The 18,933-nt window shown below is 43.5% G+C and overlaps 1 protein-coding gene across 3 annotated transcripts in view; it reads right to left on the bottom strand.

Annotated features, from left to right (window-relative positions):
• Positions 1-18,933, bottom strand: part of NOL4 (nucleolar protein 4) — a 136,629-nt gene that overhangs the window by 77,632 nt on the left and 40,064 nt on the right. For all 3 annotated transcript variants that reach the window (XM_081873688.1, XM_081873689.1, XM_081873690.1), the window contains exon 2: positions 8,545-8,694. In XM_081873688.1, coding sequence (XP_081729814.1) covers positions 8,545-8,694 — 150 coding nt within the window. The remainder of the gene's footprint in view (positions 1-8,544; positions 8,695-18,933) is intronic.

Genomic DNA, 18,933 nt, shown 5'->3' with positions numbered 1-18,933 from the left:
GGTACCTCGGGTTACATAGGCTTCAGGTTACATACGCTTCAGGCTACAGACTCCACTAACCCAGAAATAGTGCTTCAGGTTAAGAACTTTGCTTCAGGATGAGAACAGAAATCAGGCTCTGGCAGCGCGGCGGCAGCGGGAGGCCCCATTAGCTAAAGTGGTGTTTCAGGTTAAGAACAGTTTCAGATTAAGTACGGACCTCCGGAACGAATTAAGTACTTAACCTGAGGTACCACTGTATTTTATTTATAATACTGTTGACCTGGAGAAAATAAGAGGGTGTATATCTCTCATGGTGTTCTGAAAGAGGTACTGTATGTATGTTGTTCATATAAAGGACAATCATGCTGAAAATGTTTTCATTTGATTCAGCAACCAAAAAAACTAAGAAGGAGGAATAATAATAATAATAATAATAATAATAATAATAATTTATTATTTGTACCCTGCCCATCTGGCTGGGTTTCCCCAGCCACTCTGGGTGGCTTCCATAGAAACCAAAAATAAAGTAAAATATCACAGATTAAAAACTTCCCTGAACAGGGCTGCCTTAAGATGTCTTCTGAATGTCAGGTAGTTATTTATCGCTTTGACACCTGATGGGAGGGCGTTCCACAGGGCGCCACTACCGAGAAGGCCCTCTGCCTGGTTCCCTGTAGCTTTGCTTCTCTCAATGAGGGAACCGCCAGAAGGCCCTCGGCGCTGGACCTCAGCGTCCGGGCAGAACGATGGGGGTGGAGAGCTCCTTCAGGTATACTGGGCCGAGGCCGTTTAGGGCTTTAAAGGTCAACACCAGCACTTTGAATTGTGCTCGGAAATGTACTGGGAGCCAATGTAGGTCTTTCAAGACCGGTGTTATGTGGTCTCGGCGGCCGCCCCCAGTCACCAGTCTAGCTGCCGCATTCTGGATTAGTTGTAGTTTCAAAGGTAGCCCCACATAGAGCGCATTGCAGTAGTCCAAGCGGGAGATAACTAGAGCATGCACCACTCTGGCGAGACAGTCCGCGGGCAGGTAGGGTCTCAGCCTGCGTACCAGGTGGAGTTGGTAGACAGCTGCCCTGGATACAGAATTGACCTGCGCCTCCATGGACAGCTGTGAGTCCAAAATGACTCCCAGGCTGCACACCTGGTCCTTCAGGGGCACAGTTACCCCATTCAGGACCAGGGAGTCCTCCACACCAGCCCGCCCCCTGTCCCCCCAAAACAGTACTTCTGTCTTGTCAGGATTCAACTTCAATCCATTAGCCGCCATCCATCCTCCAACCGCCTCCAGGCACTCACACAGGACCTTCACCGCCTTCACTGGTTCTGATTTGAAAGAGAGGTAGAGCTGGGTATCATCTGCATATTGATGGACACCCAGTCCAAACCCCCTGATGATCTCTCCCAGCGGCTTCATATAGATGTTAAAAAGCATGGGGGAGAGGACGGAACCCTGAGGCACCCCACAAGTGAGGGCCCAGGGGTCTGAACATTCATCCCCCCACCACCACTTTCTGAACACGGCCCAGGAGGAAGGAGCGAAACCACTGTATAACAGTGCTCCCAGCCCCTCTAGACGGTCCAGAAGGATGTTATGGTCGATTGTATCAAAGGCCGCTGAGAGATCCAGCAGAACCAGGAAACAACTCTCACCTTTGTCCCTAGCTCGCCGGATATCATCAACCAGCGCGACCAAGGCAGTTTCAGTCCCATGTTGAGGCCTGAATCCCAATTGGAAGGGATCCAAATGGTCCACATCCTCCAGGCGTGCCTGGAGTTGTTCAGCAACCACGCGCTCAATCACCTTGCCCAAGAATGGAAGATTTGAGACTGGGCGATAGTTGGCCATACTGGCCGGGTCTAAAGATAGTTTTTTAAGAAGCGGTTTAATGACCGCCTCTTTCAGCGGATCTGGGAATGTTCCCTCACAGAGGGGTGAGGAATGTTCCCTCACGCCGCAGAGCCCATCGCCCAGCCCTTCCCGGCTTGCTTTTATTAGCCAGGATGGGCAAGGATCAAGGAGACAGGTGGTTGGTTTCACACGTCCAAGCAGCCTGTCCACATCCTCGGGGGTAACGGATTGAAATTTTTTCCATGCAACTTGATAAGACAGAGCTCTAGCACTCTCCCGCCCCAACCCTGCTCCCACGGTGGTGTCTAGCTCCTTCCGAATATGAGTGATTTTATCTGCAAAAAACTTTGCAAAATCGTTGCAGGAGATCTTGGGGTCTTTACCAGGCCCCGGTGGTAAAGGTGGTTCCGTTAAATTGCGAACCACCTGAAAGAGTCTCCTGCTACTATTTTCTGCAGATGCAATGGAGGCAGTGAAGAAAGTCTTATTCGCCGTCGCTATCGCCACTTGGTAGGCTCGACGTTGAGCTCTGACCTGTGTCCGGTCAGATTCGGAGTGAGTTTTCTGCCACCGACGCTCTAGCCGTCTCAGCGATTGTTTCATCACCCTCAGCTCCAAAGAAAACCACGGGGCTGTCCGGGCTCCATGCAATTGGAGAGGGCGCTTCAGAGCCAGACAGTCGATAGCCCTGGTTAACTCTGCATTCCAGCGGGCCACCAAGGAATCAGCTGAAAGGCCATCAACATGGGATAAAGCATCCCCTACCACTCTCTGGAAACCATTTGGATCCATTAAGTGGCGGGGGTGGACCATCCAAATAGGTCCCACCTCCCTGCAGAGGGGAGGGGTCGCGGAGAAGTCCAGTTGCACCAGGAAGTGATCTGACCATGGCACTTCTTTTGTTTCACTTTTACTTAGTGTCAGATCACCCACGTCACTAGAGGTGAACACCAGGTCTAAGGCATGTCCATGACTATGAGTTGGGCCAAACTTATTCAGGGACAGCCCCATGGAGGCCATGCTTTCCAAGAAGTCCCGAGCAGCCCCTTGTAAGGTCATGTCGGCATGGATGTTAAAATCCCCTAGGACAACCAAACTAGGTGTCTCCAGGAGAAAATCCGCCACGACCTGAAGCAGCTCGGACAGGGAATCCTTGGTGCAGTGGGGAGGTCCGTACACCAAAAGGAATCCTGTACTGCCCCTATTGCCCAACTTCCAGAACATGCACTCAGAGAACTGGATCTTCCCAGTAGGACGCCTGGAGCAAGCTAATGACTTCCTAAAAATCACTGCAACCCCCCCTCCCCGCCCACATGACCTGGGTTGCTATGCGTAAGAGAAACCTGGTGGGCAAGCAGTGGCAAGGACAGGCTTCCTCCAACCAGGTCTCTGTCACACATGCCAGGTCAAATCCTCCATCCGCAATCAAGTTGTGGATGGCAGTGGTTTTATTCATCATTGACCTGGCATTGCACAGCAACACTTTCAGGTCATGTGGGTTTCCCCTGTTGATTCCAGTATCCATCCGGTCAAGGCCAGACCCGGGGGCAGGGATAGTCTTCAAACAACGACTAAACCTGCCTCCTCGGTAATGACATGGTCTGGTCTTAGCATAACTCTGCCTCCTGCCCATGATCACCGAGATCGGATGTCCCAGTGCTTCCCCCCCCCCCCCCGTGGAACTTGTCCCAGCCATCATGTTGGCTGGGGACCCACTCCCAGGCAGCCCTGATCCCGCCCCTTAAAAACAAAACACAAACTATACAGAACCAATAAAACAACAAAACAAAAAAGGAACAGAACAATTATACTAAAATTAATCCCCAACCAACTATCCATCCCACCCACCCCAACAAAGGAAAAAGGGAATAAAAGGAATAAAAATTTAAATTGCCACCAACTGCTTGAGGACATTTTAAAGCACATTAACCACCTGGAACAGGGAAGCAATGGCAGAACACTTCCCACACTTCCCCAAAAGTTTGTTCCAAATAAGGGCCTGGGCCACGCCCCCTGGGCCAGTTGGAAAAGGCCCTGGAAGGGAGCAGGCCCTGCAGTCCTCACCCAGCCGATGGTCCGAGGCTTCCCCGCAGCAGGAGTCCCTTTATAGCTGGGGGAGAGGGCCTGGGCCATGCCCCCTGGGCCAGTTGGAAAAGGCCCTGGAAGGGAGCAGGCCCTGCAGTCCTCACCCAGCCGAAGTGGAAGGAAATTCCACAGCTCCACAAGGCAACTTGAACCACTATCAAGCCATTATAAAAATTGGACAAATAGCTCCTTATAGCTGCTTTAAATTTGCTCTGCTGCAACTTGAACCAATTGCTTATTGTCCTGCTACTCATACTGCCTTCAGTAAAGTTGTATTTGCCTATCTTCTATAGTGTGGTGTTTAAAGCATGTACACTCTTTTTATTCTATTCTTTTGTGCCATGCTTCTCAGTTCCGGTGTCATTTTTACTGCTGTCTTCAAAATCCTCTGCAGTCTGACTATATCCCTTCATGCAGGTATGCAGCCCTCAAGATGTTTGGTTTTTAGCATATATACAATCTTCACTCATTGCTGGATGATTCAGTGGTTTATTTACAGCACTGGGGAAATGATATTATGGCAGAAATTATGCAAGACCCGTGGAAATACATTTGGATGGCTAAGCCTTCTAATTCTTTTTGTCTAAACTTTAGAGAACTGTCATTAAAAGGTGTGAGCAGGTGGTTTTTTGTAACCTACAGACTCTCATACATATTGCAAAAGGGCTCAGACCAAGGTTGAAAAGGATGTGGCTAAAGAGATATGTACTGTATGTAGGAATGTGAGAAAGTATGTCTGAAAACTTATTTTGACTGAAGTTTATAAAACTGTGGGTCATCCTATCCCAGAAGATCTGATAGGGACCTTATTGCATAAATTTGAAAATGTTTTTTGCACTGCAGGCAGCATGTTTCTTGGTATATATTTATTAGCAGCAGCGAAAACAGTTTTTGCTAGTGATTGGCAAGATAATGAGCTCCCTACTGAAGATCATGGTCTGGCTGAGTATAGAACATATTTTTCCCCCACGACAAATGAACCTTCAAAGGATTGACAACCACAAGCAAGAGAAAGCCAGAGGCCTTCATGGGAGGTTGGTCCAATTGGTTACTCTGTTGATTATACAATCTCAATACAGTATCTTTTGTTTTGTTTTTTAAACTACCTATGTACTGTTAACTTTGTATTTCTTAATTACTGGCATGATCTTTATCAGATAAGGCCTTCCTTTGTTCTTTCACTCTGGGCATGAATAGTGACTATTTCTTATTTCTTAATTTCTTAATTTGAGGAAATCTTATACTGAAATTAAGGACTCAAGAGAACACGTGTTGTTTTATTTTCTGTTTCTTTTATTCTTGGTTTTTTAAGAATGTTACCCTTTTCATTTTGTATATTGGGTAAGACCTAGAGATCAATGATCATGTTCCTGCTCACAATATGAAGGAAACAATTAGCTGTATGTGTATATTCAGAACAGTTGCAAGTGTCAATGCCTTCAACAGGGAAAGTCAAAATTTGCAAAAAAAATAATCTAAAATTTAATGCAGTTTTCACAAAAAGAAATATAGAACATAGTCTTAGCTCATCAAGGTAAGAAGTTGTATCAGTTCACAGGGAGCACAAGAAACTAAATAAAGACAGTATTGTTTTCCAAAACCCCCAATTATTTCAATTTAGGAAGGTTTATAAACTGCTTAATCAAAACACTCTCTAAACAGCATACATAGTAAAATTATAGACAAAATACAGTTAATATGCACAAACCTATTAAAATATATAAATAAAATAATTATAATTAAAACACAGAAAAATTAGTAGCACTTTTCAAGGCAAATATTGGAGGCTAAGTTACATGTCTGAGTAGGTTTGTTGAAATAAAAAAGTTTTCAGTAGGCATCTATAACAATATAGTGAGGGCATATGCCAATGTCAATTCCAAAGCACAGGTGTTGCTACACTAAAAGATAAACTCTTCACAGATGTGGTACAAACATTCTGTGGCACTTGTAGAAGTGCAAGTTCTGCAGACTGAAGTGGTTGAATAGACACATGGGGCAGGGTGATCCTTTAAGGAACCTGGTCCCAGAATAAGGGTATACCTTTCCTTATCTTTAAAATTCTTCTGCCACTTTAGAGTGGTACATATGGTAATTGCTATTACATGGTAAACCTGACCATAAGAAGCATCTCATCTTGCAGTTGGAGTTATTTCTCCATACCAGAGCAAGATATTATATTGTAACATTTGTGTTCATTTGGAGAACATGTCCCCAATATGCAGTGAGCGACACCATATAAACAGCTTAGAATATGATAACAGCCAACTGAAGCAATTTAGAACAGTTTCCATTCAACAGCCATAGCTAAGGGGCAAATACCTTTAGCTTCAGCACCACACATGTTTACAGGAAAGGCACTGTGGTTTTTGAACCCACTGTGTATTCTCAAAAACTTTTTTTTAAAAAAAGAGTTCCTTCAAAAATGTGCACACTGGTCCTCATTTTCTCCTTGCATCAACCTCACAAATATATTGAAAGGAGTCGACTCTTCTTGGGAGGAGCAACTCAATGACAGATGTTTAATACTAGTAGATTTCAAAATCTGCAGTTAGCAGGTAACCAGAATAAAGCATGTAGGTTGATATTAAATGAGGTTTTAGCTTTGCATGACTCTTTAAGGATTATGCAAAAGAACTGAAGCTTTTTTTGTTTTCTTAAGAACTGGGCTTTCGTATGAAACAATTTTGAACCTGTCAAATACAATTTTTACAAAAGTGCTTTAGATGCTATTGTGAGAAAGAAGGCAGGTTACTCATACTTTGGCTGCACAAACAGAAAAGCTATGCTGTTGAATAGAGCAGATAAATTGCTAGATGCAAGGAAAGATGGCATACAACAACTTACCTGTCAAAAGCAGCATCCACTATGAATCATCTGTTTGACCACAAACTGCCCTACAGGAGTAACACCTTTGAAATGACTGTACTCTTATGACATATAGATTCCTCTCCCAAGTAGTTTCCCTATTTTACAGAATAGTTGTAAGCACAGAATCACATCAGAAGGTACTGAGGGGGTGAGACTAAAGGCCAGAACCTATACTGGTATACATGGGCAGGAAAGTGTGTACAACATAATGTGGAACAACTGCTCTATTTGCCTTGTGACACTTATAGGAGAACTAGAATTCATGCTGAGCTTGTTCACAATTGAAACCAAATCCTGGTGTGGCATTACATGAGCATGTCTGAGGCTTACGCACTCAATCATCACCAGGTCTTGTGAAGTGCTATGCATGGGGCTTCCCAAGTACCATTGATAAGCTGATCATTGGGTCTTGAAAAGTCCCATGTATCCACAAGTCTCCACAAGACCTGGTGATCAGCACATCATTACTGGGGAGCTCCAGTTCAGGTGGTTAAGATTAAAAAGGCTACTCTCTATCTTGCTTCATGGCTCTGTCTCCCTCTGCTCTTCTGGATTCAGGTCTTCTGACCAATTCCTGCCTGTTCCTCTCCAGCACAACTGCTGCCATATTGTTCAGCTGCTGGTTGCTGTTCCTCCTTTGTTTGTTTGACAGCTGATGATGGGGAATTGGGGAGGATTGATGTTCAGAGCCTAACATTTTGCCTAAGCAGTCAGCTTGTTTGGCCTCAGGCTGGTCAGACTCTAGACAGCTTTTAAGCCAACAGCAGCCAAAGGAGAGCCTATTATTCACCCTTGCCTTCAAAGACCCATTGTGATGTAACAGTACATCATTCAGAGGCATCAGAGTGTGAGGGTGAGGTAGGTAGGGAGAACAGAGTTCAAGAAAAAGACTGATTGGGAAGAGGAAAGCTGAAGCATTAAAGATAGACCATCAGGAATGAAGTTCAGTAAGGGTCACAGGCCTCCTTCTGAACAGGTCCCTTGCTACTTGAAAAAATGAAAGAACTATGCACTGAAAATGTAACCCCATTATCCTAACTTAAGATTGTTTTCCTCTATATTATTTAAAACAAGGGAGATTATTTGAGAGAGTAGTTCATCAGTAAAGGAGAAGGGATTTTGCCATATATATTCTTGGTTAACTGCTACCACAAATAAGTTTTGTTTCAAAAACTTCAATAAAAATAAAGTTTAAAACCTATAGGAATCAGTTAGATGTGAGCGCATATTATTTCTCAATCACTTATACAGACATGACATATAATGCCTTCCTGGACACATGAGAATGTATAAGAAACAATACTGAAATATATTTAGCCAATGATTTTTAATCTGCTTTGATCCTGGTATGTCCTCATAATTTCCACCACAGAAATGAAGTCAAGCAACTCACACACTATTTGGACATAACATAATGTAGCCTATATAATTTCCCCTTAAAATTGGTAAGTAGGTAAAAGTAAAGGACCCCTGGACGGCTAAGTCCAGTCAAAGGTGACTATGGGTTGCAGCACTCATCTCACTTCAGGCCGACAGAACTGGCGTTTGTTCACAAACAACACAAATTGGTAAGTACGTAGCCAGAGATATTAGAGCATATCTATAGCTTTTGTAAAATGTTTTAATAGAAATATATGTTATTAGGAATACATGGTTTGCTAAGAGCAGAAGACAAATTACAGTTCTAGCAAGGTAATCTTGATAAAAGATTAGAGTTGCACAAGTGCTTTTGTTTTGTAAGGTTGTTTACTTACTGCTTTATAAGTTCTTTTTTGTCCTGCATGTTTTCTGATTTGTTCTCCATTGGGCCCCGTTTCCACATGCATGGAGTAGATTATGTCAAAGAAATCTTCAACAACAGCTACCCGTCTTAAAGACAGTTTCTCATCTACGCCAACTCCATCCTAGGGGAAAAAATGATAGGGAGCACAAGATGAATAGACAAAACTACCAGGAAAACACATCCTGTTACTTAGAGTTGATTAGATAAAGACCCTTGGCACTGACATCTAAAGATCCCTATCCAAGAGTAATACTTAGCAGCTCAATCAATGACAGCAACATTATAATTGCACAATAAATAAAGAATTCTCTGAATAAGATTCTAAGTGGGGAGGAAAGCCTTCAAAAATGGGTAATTTGGGTTATCTTAGCTTTTCACTGATGGTGATTTCCATGTTATTTAAAGCATTTCAAACTTACATGAAGTTGGTGCAAAATCAAAAAAGCATTTTTAAAACTATGTTATAAACATATTCACTAATTCTTAAGTGGAAAAATAATTGCTTCAGTTACAATGAGGTATGGCCACAAATTTGTAAAAAAAAAACAGTACCCTATTTGTAATATCATTCTGGTTATGAAAAGATATAGTTAGAGAAAAGAGACTGCATCTTAACTTCTGACCAGAATAAATATAAAGTATGCCTATGTATAGGGGACGCGGGTGGCGCTGTGGGTAAAAGCCTCAGCGCCTAGGACTTGCCGATCGAAAGGTCGGCGGTTCGAATCCCCACGGTGGGGTGCGCTCCCGCTGCTCGGACCCAGCGCCTGCCAACCTAGCAGTTCGAAAGCACCCCCGGGTGCAAGTAGATAAATAGGGACCGCTTACTGGCGGGAAGGTAAACGGCGTTTCCGTGTGCTGCGCTGGCTCGCCAGATGCAACTTTGTCATGCTGGCCACGTGACCCGGAAGTGTCTCCGGACAGCGCTGGCCCCCGGCCTCTTGAGTGAGATGGGCGCACCAACCCCAGAGTCTGTCAAGACTGGCCCGTACGGGCAGGGGTACCTTTACCTTTACCTTTATGCCTATGTATAACCACATTCTCACAAGGAAGAGGAGTTAGAAGGTTTCATCTAGCGTTTGTATGCAGAAATGCTGCACATATATTTGTGTTTGAAATAATAATAAATCATTATGCGGTCTCATACCCTCCAACATTCCTCAGATGAAAATAGGGACATTTCTCACTCCCCCCACAACTGACCCTTCTCAACCCCCCATTTTTTTGTCCCCTACCAGAAGAGGATTTCTTGTCAGAAGAAGGGAGAGTGTCACCACTCCACCAATGGGACACAGCATACACACACCCCACCGTCCTGAGAAAAACCCCTTAATCTCAATTTGATTTGATTTCTTTGGTAGATTTACAAAAAGAAAAACACACACCAATAATGTTGGGTTTTTTTAGAATATCAATACTCCTTGTACTCCGTTCTGCTCCCCTTTTCTTCCTGCCCAGGACAACCCAGCCCTCTGCCTGCCTCTCAAAGCTGGTACGTCATGTGGGGCTGGGGCTCAGTGGCAGCAGCCTCCCCTCCTTGCCTGCTCTCCAGCAGCCACTACGAGCTGCCCAAGGGAGGAGGCTGGTAGCAGCGGCCACAGAGAGGCTCATCCTCCTCCCCAAGCTTGGCAGTGGCATGGGTGGCAGGGGAAATATTTCCAAGACATTCTGGGATCAAAGCAGAAGCCAGGATGGCTTTTGTAATTCTGGGCCTGTCCTGTAGAGCCTGTAGAGGTTCCAGTCAATTGGGTCAAGAGGTCCAGTCAACTGAACCTGTAGAGGTTCCAGTCAATTGGGAGTTAACTGTCAGTGAGAGGAAGGCAGCAGGGATTTTGATGGCTGAGGGGTTGGAGGGAGAAAGTTGTGAGGAACAGCTGAGAGAAATAATTGAGGTATAGCCGTTTGTTGAGCTTTTTTCAGTTTTGCCCAGAATTGTTGAGCTTTTTGGACACAATTGCACTGCCAACACAGGCTGCCATACATCTGGATATTCCCTGACATTTTCTACATTCCTATCGGGACACTACTGTTGACTGCAGTATTCCAGATATATCCAGGAAAATCCAGATGTATGGCAACCCTAGCTTTGGGGGTACAGAGACAGATTGTCTGCTGTAGCAGGACTGGGTTGTGGGATGGAAGTTTAGGGAATTAGGCTTGAGATGAAAGCCACTTAGAGGCGGCTGTCAGCAACAATGTCTCTTGAATCTTCAGAAACTGTCAGCAAGCACCTTTTAAGATCCCAGTGTATCAGTATTTTCTTATGTACATGGTATCCCTTTAATAAACCAGAAATCTTCATCCTGTCTATTTTATGCCTATGCCTGAAATTCATGTTGCTAGGTTTTGAAAGCATTCTGAGTTGATGGCAGTGGAAAGTTAAAGTACAGATACATGAATCTGTGTTTATACGAAATGAGCAGAGGGAACCTAGAATCCCAGATAGATAACTCTCAGGTAGATACTGGAGCTTAGATCTATATAGAAACACCACCTTCTGATCTGGAAGCCCTCTTCCCAAATCCTTGGTGTGGGGGGACTCTTTGTCATTAATCACAAATTAAGCCCTGGCTTAATCTTCCTTAAAAATCAAGTTCATAAATGAATAAACACAATGTTCAGCACACCTGCTTCACTTACTCTCATTCTGAACAGACTGTTCATGTACATTTACAGTACCCATTTAGCCTACTTTTTCCACTGAGTAGTGTCACTAAAGCAGTGTTTATAAGTATCCACTAGTTGCTTTTACTGTGTGAGAGAATTTGACTTTATAGATTCCATAGTTAACAGTGCCACCTACATCTCAAAACCTTGCAACTGATGTTCACATCATTGCTAACCAACAAGCAAAGACACCTCTGAATCAACTTGTTTTTCTGTGACTTGAGTACTCGTGCAGATCCCATCCATATTTCACAGCACTGGCTAACATGCAAGGATGAAGGTGCATACCTTCAAACAATGGTCCCATTTGACAATATTCTTTGTGGATGCTCTCTTATTCAGTCTTTCCTTACACATATATGCTAAATTCTAGCTGTCCAGCCCTCAGGACGGTTCCAGATAAGGAAATTTTTATGTGTTTGGCTGCTAATACATGTACAGAAGGTGAGCAAAGTTTGTGCTCCCTGCCCCCCCCCCCACAAATGCATGGACTTACTTCATTAAAGAAATGGAATAAGTATCTTTTCCAAACCATTGTCCTTTATCCAGTGCTTTTTTTTCTATAAAAAAGAATGTTTAAGGGTACTTTCATTTTCCTACTCATATTGAAATACTACCCCTCAATGAGGCCAAACTTAGATTCACAAAATGTTTAGGGGTATGTGTACCCCTGCGTACCCCCAGGAAAAAAGCACCGCCTTTATCTAATCCATGATCAGTGCCTGGATGTAATCATGGGCTAGATAAGGGTTAATGAACTGTAACTGAATCTTGACAATACAGACACCCTATGAATCAGTGGTTCCCAGGTAGAGGAATTGGGTTGCATACTTGCCCTGTATGGCATTGCACTCTTTCCAAAGGAGCAAGTGTATGGTTTGGTGTTGTTCCTAGATCAACCACTATTGATGACTTCAGGTGACTTCAGTGGCTTGGAGTGCCCATTGCTAACTGGCTGGTGTGACAACTTTGACTGTTCCTAGACAGGGATAGCCTTGCTGTAGGGGTCCATAAATCAATAACCTCCCAAGTAGACTATTGTATGTGGCTGGTATGGTTTATGTACTACAAAATATGATCCATCAAAGTCAGTTGGATTTACTTCAAAGAATATGAATTTAAAATCGGGCCACTGGGTCTCGTAAACCTATATAACCATATGCTGGTTCTAAAATTCTAAAACTGATCTAAAATTAATTTAAAAATCCATTCATATATTACAAAGAGAAGATAACATCTATTGATAATACACAATGGCTGTGTATACCCATAAACCTTGTTGCTGGCATCCTTCTGTCTCAAGAGACAATGGCGTGCACCTCCAGTGAAGTCAAACTGCTGCATTAGCAGCACCAAAGTGATGTCCCCAGGGTGCAAGCCTGGGCAGTGTGTATGAAGGTCCTGGGCTGCCCAGACAATAGTCTTGCTGGTGGGGTACAAAGGAAAGCAGTGAAATACATTTGGTGCCAGCCTGGCTGCAGGAGTTGCCATAAGGAGGTGTACAAGACATCAGCTAACCACTTTAGCAATCCACCCCAGATTTGAGTAGGATTTGCTCCTCAGCCTTTTCTTATCCTGAAGATGTCCTGCAAGGTAGTAGAGGTTTAGGGCCAGAGTTTTCCTTCTCTTAGATGGGCTACCTTCCCAGGTTAATGAGCCCCATCTGCACCTCACTTCCCTCTGCAGCACATGCAGAAACGGCCATCTTGGCCAGTGGACCCACTCTGGGTCTTGTCTGCTCAATCCACTGGAGCCTGTCTGCATGCAGGGGAAGTTCCTAACTCCCCAAGAGTTGAGACCCATTGACTACCCTTGCCTCATTTAGCCATCCAGTCGAATCCATTTCCCAGTGTGTGGCCACTATCACACGCTGACAGCTTCTAGGAGCCACAGCTAAGAGCTCGGTGCAGCATGGGAACCAAAGGTGGACAAACTACCCCAGAAGGAGAATGACATACCCCTCCCCCTAACACCCCATACACCCCATTAAACATTAACTATAGATTAGCTTGAGGTCCCCTTCATGGATCGCTGCCCTGCCATGGCGAAGGGGCTTGAATAACTCAGAGAAGCTATGAGCTATGCCATGCAGGGCCACCCAAGATGGACAGGTCATAGTGGAGAGTTTTGACCAAACGTGATCCACCTGGAGCAGGAACCAGCAAGCCACTCCAGTATCCCTGCCAAGAAAACTCCATGGACAAAGACAAAAGGCATATAAAAGTTATGACGCTGGAAGATGAGCCCCTCAGGTCGGAAGGTGTCCAACATGCTACTGAGGAAGAGCGGAGGACAAGTACAAGTAGATTCAGAGCTGATGAAGCAGCTGGGCCAAAGCCGAAAGGATGCTCAGTTGCGGATATGCCTGGAAGCGAAAGGAAAGTCCAATGCTGTAAAGAAAAATATTGCATAGGAACCTGGAATGTAAGAACCATGAACCTTGGTAAGTTGGATGTGGTCAAAAATGAGATGGCAAGAATAAATATTGACATCCTGGGCATCAGTGAACTAAAATGGACAGGAATGGGCGAATTCAGTTCGGATGACCATCATATCTACTACTGTGGGCAAGAATCCCGTAAAAGAAATGGAGTGGCCCTCATAGTCAACAAAAGAGTGGCAAAAGCTGTATTGGGATGCAATCTCAAAAATGATAGAATGATCTCGATACGAATCCAAGGCAGACATTTTAACATCACAGTAATCCAAGTTTATGCACCAACCATGGTGCTGAAGAAGCTGAAATTGACCAATTCTATGAAGACTTACAACACCTTATAGAATTGACACCAAAGAAGGATGTTCTTCTCATTATAGGGGATTGGAATGCTAAAGTAGGGAGTCAAGAGATAAAAGGAACAACTGGCAAGGCTAATAGAGTTCTGCCAAGAGAACAAGCTGGTCATCACAAACACGCTTTTCCAACAACACAAGAGACAACTCTACACATGGACATCACCAGAAGGGCAGCATCGAAATCAGATTGATTATATTCTCTGCAGCCAAAGATGGAGAAGCTCTATACAGTCAGCAAAAACAAGACCTGGAGCTGACTGTGGCTCAGATCATCAGCTTCTTATAGCAAAATTCAAGCTTAAACTGAAGAAAGTAGGAAAAACCACTGGGCCGGTAAGATACAATCTAAGTCAAATCCCTTATGAATACACAGTGGAAGTGAGGAACAGGTTTAAGGATTTAGATTTGGTGGACAGAGTGCCTGAAGAACTATGGATGGAGGCTCGCAACATTATACAGGAGGCAGCAACTAAAACCATCCCAATGAAAAGGAAATGCAAGAAAGCAAAGTGGCTGTCCAACGAGGCCTTACAAATAGCGGGGGAGAGAAGGCAAGCAAAATGCGAGGGAGATAGTGAAAGATACAGGAAATTGAATGCAGATTTCCAAAAAATAGCAAGGAGAGACAAGAAGGCCTTCTTAAACGAGCAATGCAAAGAAATAGAGGAAAACAACAGAATGGGAAGAACCAGAGATCTGTTCAAGAAAATTGGAGATATGAAAGGAACATTTTGTACAAAGATTACCATAATAAAGGACAAAAGTGGTAAGGACCTAACAGAAGCAGAAGACATCAAGAAGAGGTAGCAAGAATACACAGAAGAATTATACCAGAAAGATATGGATGGCCCGTACACCCCAGGTAGTGTGGTTGCTGACCTTGAGCCAGACATCCTGGAGAGTGAAGTCAAATGGGCCTTAGAAAGCACTGCAAATAACAAGGCCAGTGGAAGTGATGGTATTCCAGCTGAACTATTTAAAATTTTAAAAGACGATGCTGTTAAGGTGCTACACTCAATATGCCAGCAAGTTTGGAAAACTCAGCAGTGGCCAGAGGATTGGAGTAGATCAGTCTACATCCCAATCCCAAAGAAGGGCAGTGCCAAAGAATGCTCCAACTACCGCACAATTGCACTCATTTCACATGCTAGCAAGGTTATGCTTAAAATTCTACAAGGAAGGCTCAAGCAGTATGTGGACCGAGAACTCCCAGAAGTGCAAGCTGGATTTAGAAGAGGCAGAGGAACCAGAGACCAAATTGCAAACATGCCCTGGATTATGGAGAAAGCTAGAGAGTTCCAGAAAGACATCTACTTCTGCTTCATTGACTATGCAAAAGCCTTGGACTGTGTCGACCACAGCAAACTATGGCAAGTTCTTAAAGAAATGGGAGTGCCTGATCACCTCATCTGTCTCCTGAGAATTCTCTATGTGGGACAAGAAGCTACAGTTAGAACTGGATATGGAACAACTGATTGGTTCAAAATTGGGAAAGGAGGACTTCCGGAGGCGGCGCGAAACGGCGATGGCGGTCCTCTTCACTGTCTGAAGAGGGGCTCCGCAGGAAAGGGTCGTTCGCTGCGGCATAGCGACGACCCGTTAGAAAAAACCACGGGCAGAGGGAGCCCGTGGCCGTGGGACTCGGCGGGCGCCAGGAACTCCCCCAGAAGTGTGGAAGGGACCTCGTAAGGGGCTCCGGAGCGCGAAAGGGGGAGCGGCGCTGTGAGTTCATCGCTCTTTCTGCGGGAGGCGAAGCCGCGCAGCTGCTGCTGATGAGCGCCGACCTTTCTTCCTGTGAACATCAATTTGGCAAGTAACATACCCGTGAGTAAAGTGAACTACAATTTGGACTTAAAATATCTTTTTTCGGGTTTGAAAACGGGTGACGAGTAAAAGGAAGTCCGTCTCCCGATACTGCTTACAAGATCAAAGCAAAGGCACAGAGGAGCGCTGAGGCGCTTAATGGGAGCTTTGTAAAGTGGAACTATTGTGCATTTACAGAATTTGCAGTCTTCTTATTTAAAAGACCAAGAGAGACTTTATTTCTGCCTATGGGACTTGTATTTGGGACTTTGTTTCAAGAACGCAAGTCGTCGGGCTGTCAGTCGTAACTGAGCTGTCAAACTGCGGACTATAGTAACAAGATATTAAGCTGCTACATATATTGAGACTTTAAAACACTGTTGCAATTACCAATCTGGCTCCTAGCGGTTTTAGCCTAAAAAGTAGAGGACTCTGCGAACCTTCCTTATTGTCTTGGAATTACAAATTAAAAAAAAGAGATTATAGAAACTTTAAATGGCGGAAAAATCCTCTCCTTCCCTGAAACTTTAAGATACTCCCCCTAGAGGATTGTGGAGTTACAGAGGCCTGGGAAACATACTTTGTTTGGAATTTCTGTGGTTTAATTGTTTGTACTCTGGACTTGCTTTCTCATGGAATAAAGGAAAATTTGACCTTGAACAAGAGGCAGGTGTGGAATGAGTGGCACAGGGAAAACAAGAGCAGCCAAAGCTAAAGAAAGAGAAAAAGAGAAAGAAAAAGAAAGGAAGCCTGTGCAACTTGTCCAAACAACTTTAGCTCATCATCGCAGATCATCTGTTCCAACCGTCCTGACAGCACAGGAGGTGGAGGCTGAACAGCCTGCTGAAGAGGACATGGCAACAGGAGGATCTGACACAGTTTTGAAACAAATTTTAGAACAATTAGCAATTTTAAATCAAAAAGTGGACAATCAATCACTAAAAATAGACCAAGCAACAACTACTATTGGTGCATTATCTGAAAAGGTCTCCCAGAATACACAGGCAATTGAGAATCTACAAGGAGCTACAGCTGAAAACCATAAATTAGCTGTGGAAGCCTATCAAAAAGCGGAGCAAGCAAGCAAAAAAATTGATGAGATTAAAGGTGAAATCAAGCCCCTGCAAAGACAGGTAGGGGAACAACAGGCTTACCTGTCGATGGTGGAATTGAGAAACAAGGAGAATAACCTTAGGTTGAGAGCTGTCCCAGAATTGGAGGAAGGTAATTTGGAGGGATTTTTGACACTTTTATTCTCCAAATTTTGGGGAATAGAAGAAGATAAAGACTTTAAAATTGTGACTGCATTTAGATTGGGCAGATCGGTGAAGAAAGACAAGTCCAGAGACTGTTTGGTTATTTTGAGATCAAGAGAAGAAAGAGACAAGATACTAGGCCTACATTTCAAAAAATCCCTAGAGATAGAAGGTAAAAAGGCTGAAATTTACAGAGACATACCCAAATTGTTATTGGATCTTAGAGCCTCATACTTAGAATTGGCAAAGCTGTTGAGAAACAACACAATCCCTTATAGGTGGGAGTTCCCGCAAGGACTATCATTCAGCTATAAAGGAAGGAAAATAAGAATCAGAACACCAGAGGACCAGCAGAAGTTTCTTTACGACAACGGGGAAGACCTCCAGAAAGGAGCAGTTGCGACTTGGCCACCCCCACCACCAGAAACCAAACAGCCTGGAGCTGGACCATCACTGCCACCGCCGGGAACGGGTGATCTAGACACCCCATTGTAAGGCCCATAAATTGATTCAGGATGTCTCTGCAACTTCTTAGTTGGAATATAAATGGCGGAAATTCTCCAGAAAAAAGAAGGAAAGTATTTCATATATTGAAGAAAGAACAATTGGACATTATCTGCCTGCAAGAAACACATGTGACAAGGCTTCATCGGAAAGTGCTAATTAATAAAAGGTTAGGCCAAGAATTTATTTCTTCGGACAGAGTTAAGAAAAGAGGAGTAGTGATTTATGCAAAGGAGAGCCTGTCACCGAAATTTCTATTTAAAGATGAACAAGGCAGAATTTTGGCTATTGAAATTTATACACATGGAGAAAAATTTTTGATATTAGGAATCTATGCACCAAATGATGGAAAATCGGAATTCTTTAAGAAGCTGCATGAGACTTTACTGGACTATCTAGACTATAACAACATCATTATGTTGGGAGATATGAATGGGGTTGTCTCTGTAAATATGGATAAGTCGCAGAGTGTAAATATAACAAAAGAAGGCAGACTACCTAAAACTTTTTTTGAAATGACAGACAATATGGATTTGATTGATATATGGAGAGTCAAGAACCCCCTAGGAAAAGAAGGAACTTTCTTCTCTGAAGCTCATCAGTCATGGACACGAATCGACCAAATATGGATAACTAAAGGACTGGCACCTAAAACTAGAAAAGTGGAAATCTGCCCAAAAACTTGCTCCGACCATAATGCTTTGAAAATGGAATTGAGACTAAACATAACCGGATCCTTCCGATGGAAAATGAATGACACTTTATTCAGAGATCAGGAGATTGTGAAGAAGGCCCAAAAAACTTTAAAAGATTATTTTGAGATAAACTTAAACACTACGGTGGAAAAAAGAACAATCTGGGACGCAAGTAAAGCGGTGATGAGAGGGTTTCTCATACAACAAAACACTGTAAAGAAAAGACTCTGGAATGAAAAGAAGCAGAAGATATTGGAGAGAATAAGTGAGGGTGAAAGGAAATTAAGATCCAGGCCCAAGTCTAAGGAAGTGCTGAGAGAAGTGAAATTTTTCCAGGCCCAATATATGAAATTGATAAACCAAGAAGTGGAGTGGAAAATTAAACAAATGAGACAAAGATCTTTCGAGTCAGCAAACAAGTGTGGGAAACTGCTAGCATGGCAGTTGAAAAAAAGACAAAAACTAAATACAGTTACAAATCTAGAGATTGAAGGAAGAATGGTTCAGAAGCCTGAAGAAATTAGGAAATGTTTCCAGAGATATTTCAAAGATCTTTATGCACAAGGGCCGCAGAAAGAATCTGAGATAGATCAATTTATCCAAACTAACGGATTACAAAAAATTTCCCAGGAAATGAGA

This window comes from Podarcis erhardii (assembly GCF_964252035.2).
Source record: "Podarcis erhardii genome assembly, chromosome: 8".
In the NCBI taxonomy this organism is placed as follows: domain Eukaryota; kingdom Metazoa; phylum Chordata; class Lepidosauria; order Squamata; family Lacertidae; genus Podarcis; species Podarcis erhardii.
The sequence above is the reverse complement of the archived record's forward strand: the minus strand, read 5'-3'. Positions and strand labels throughout refer to the sequence as shown.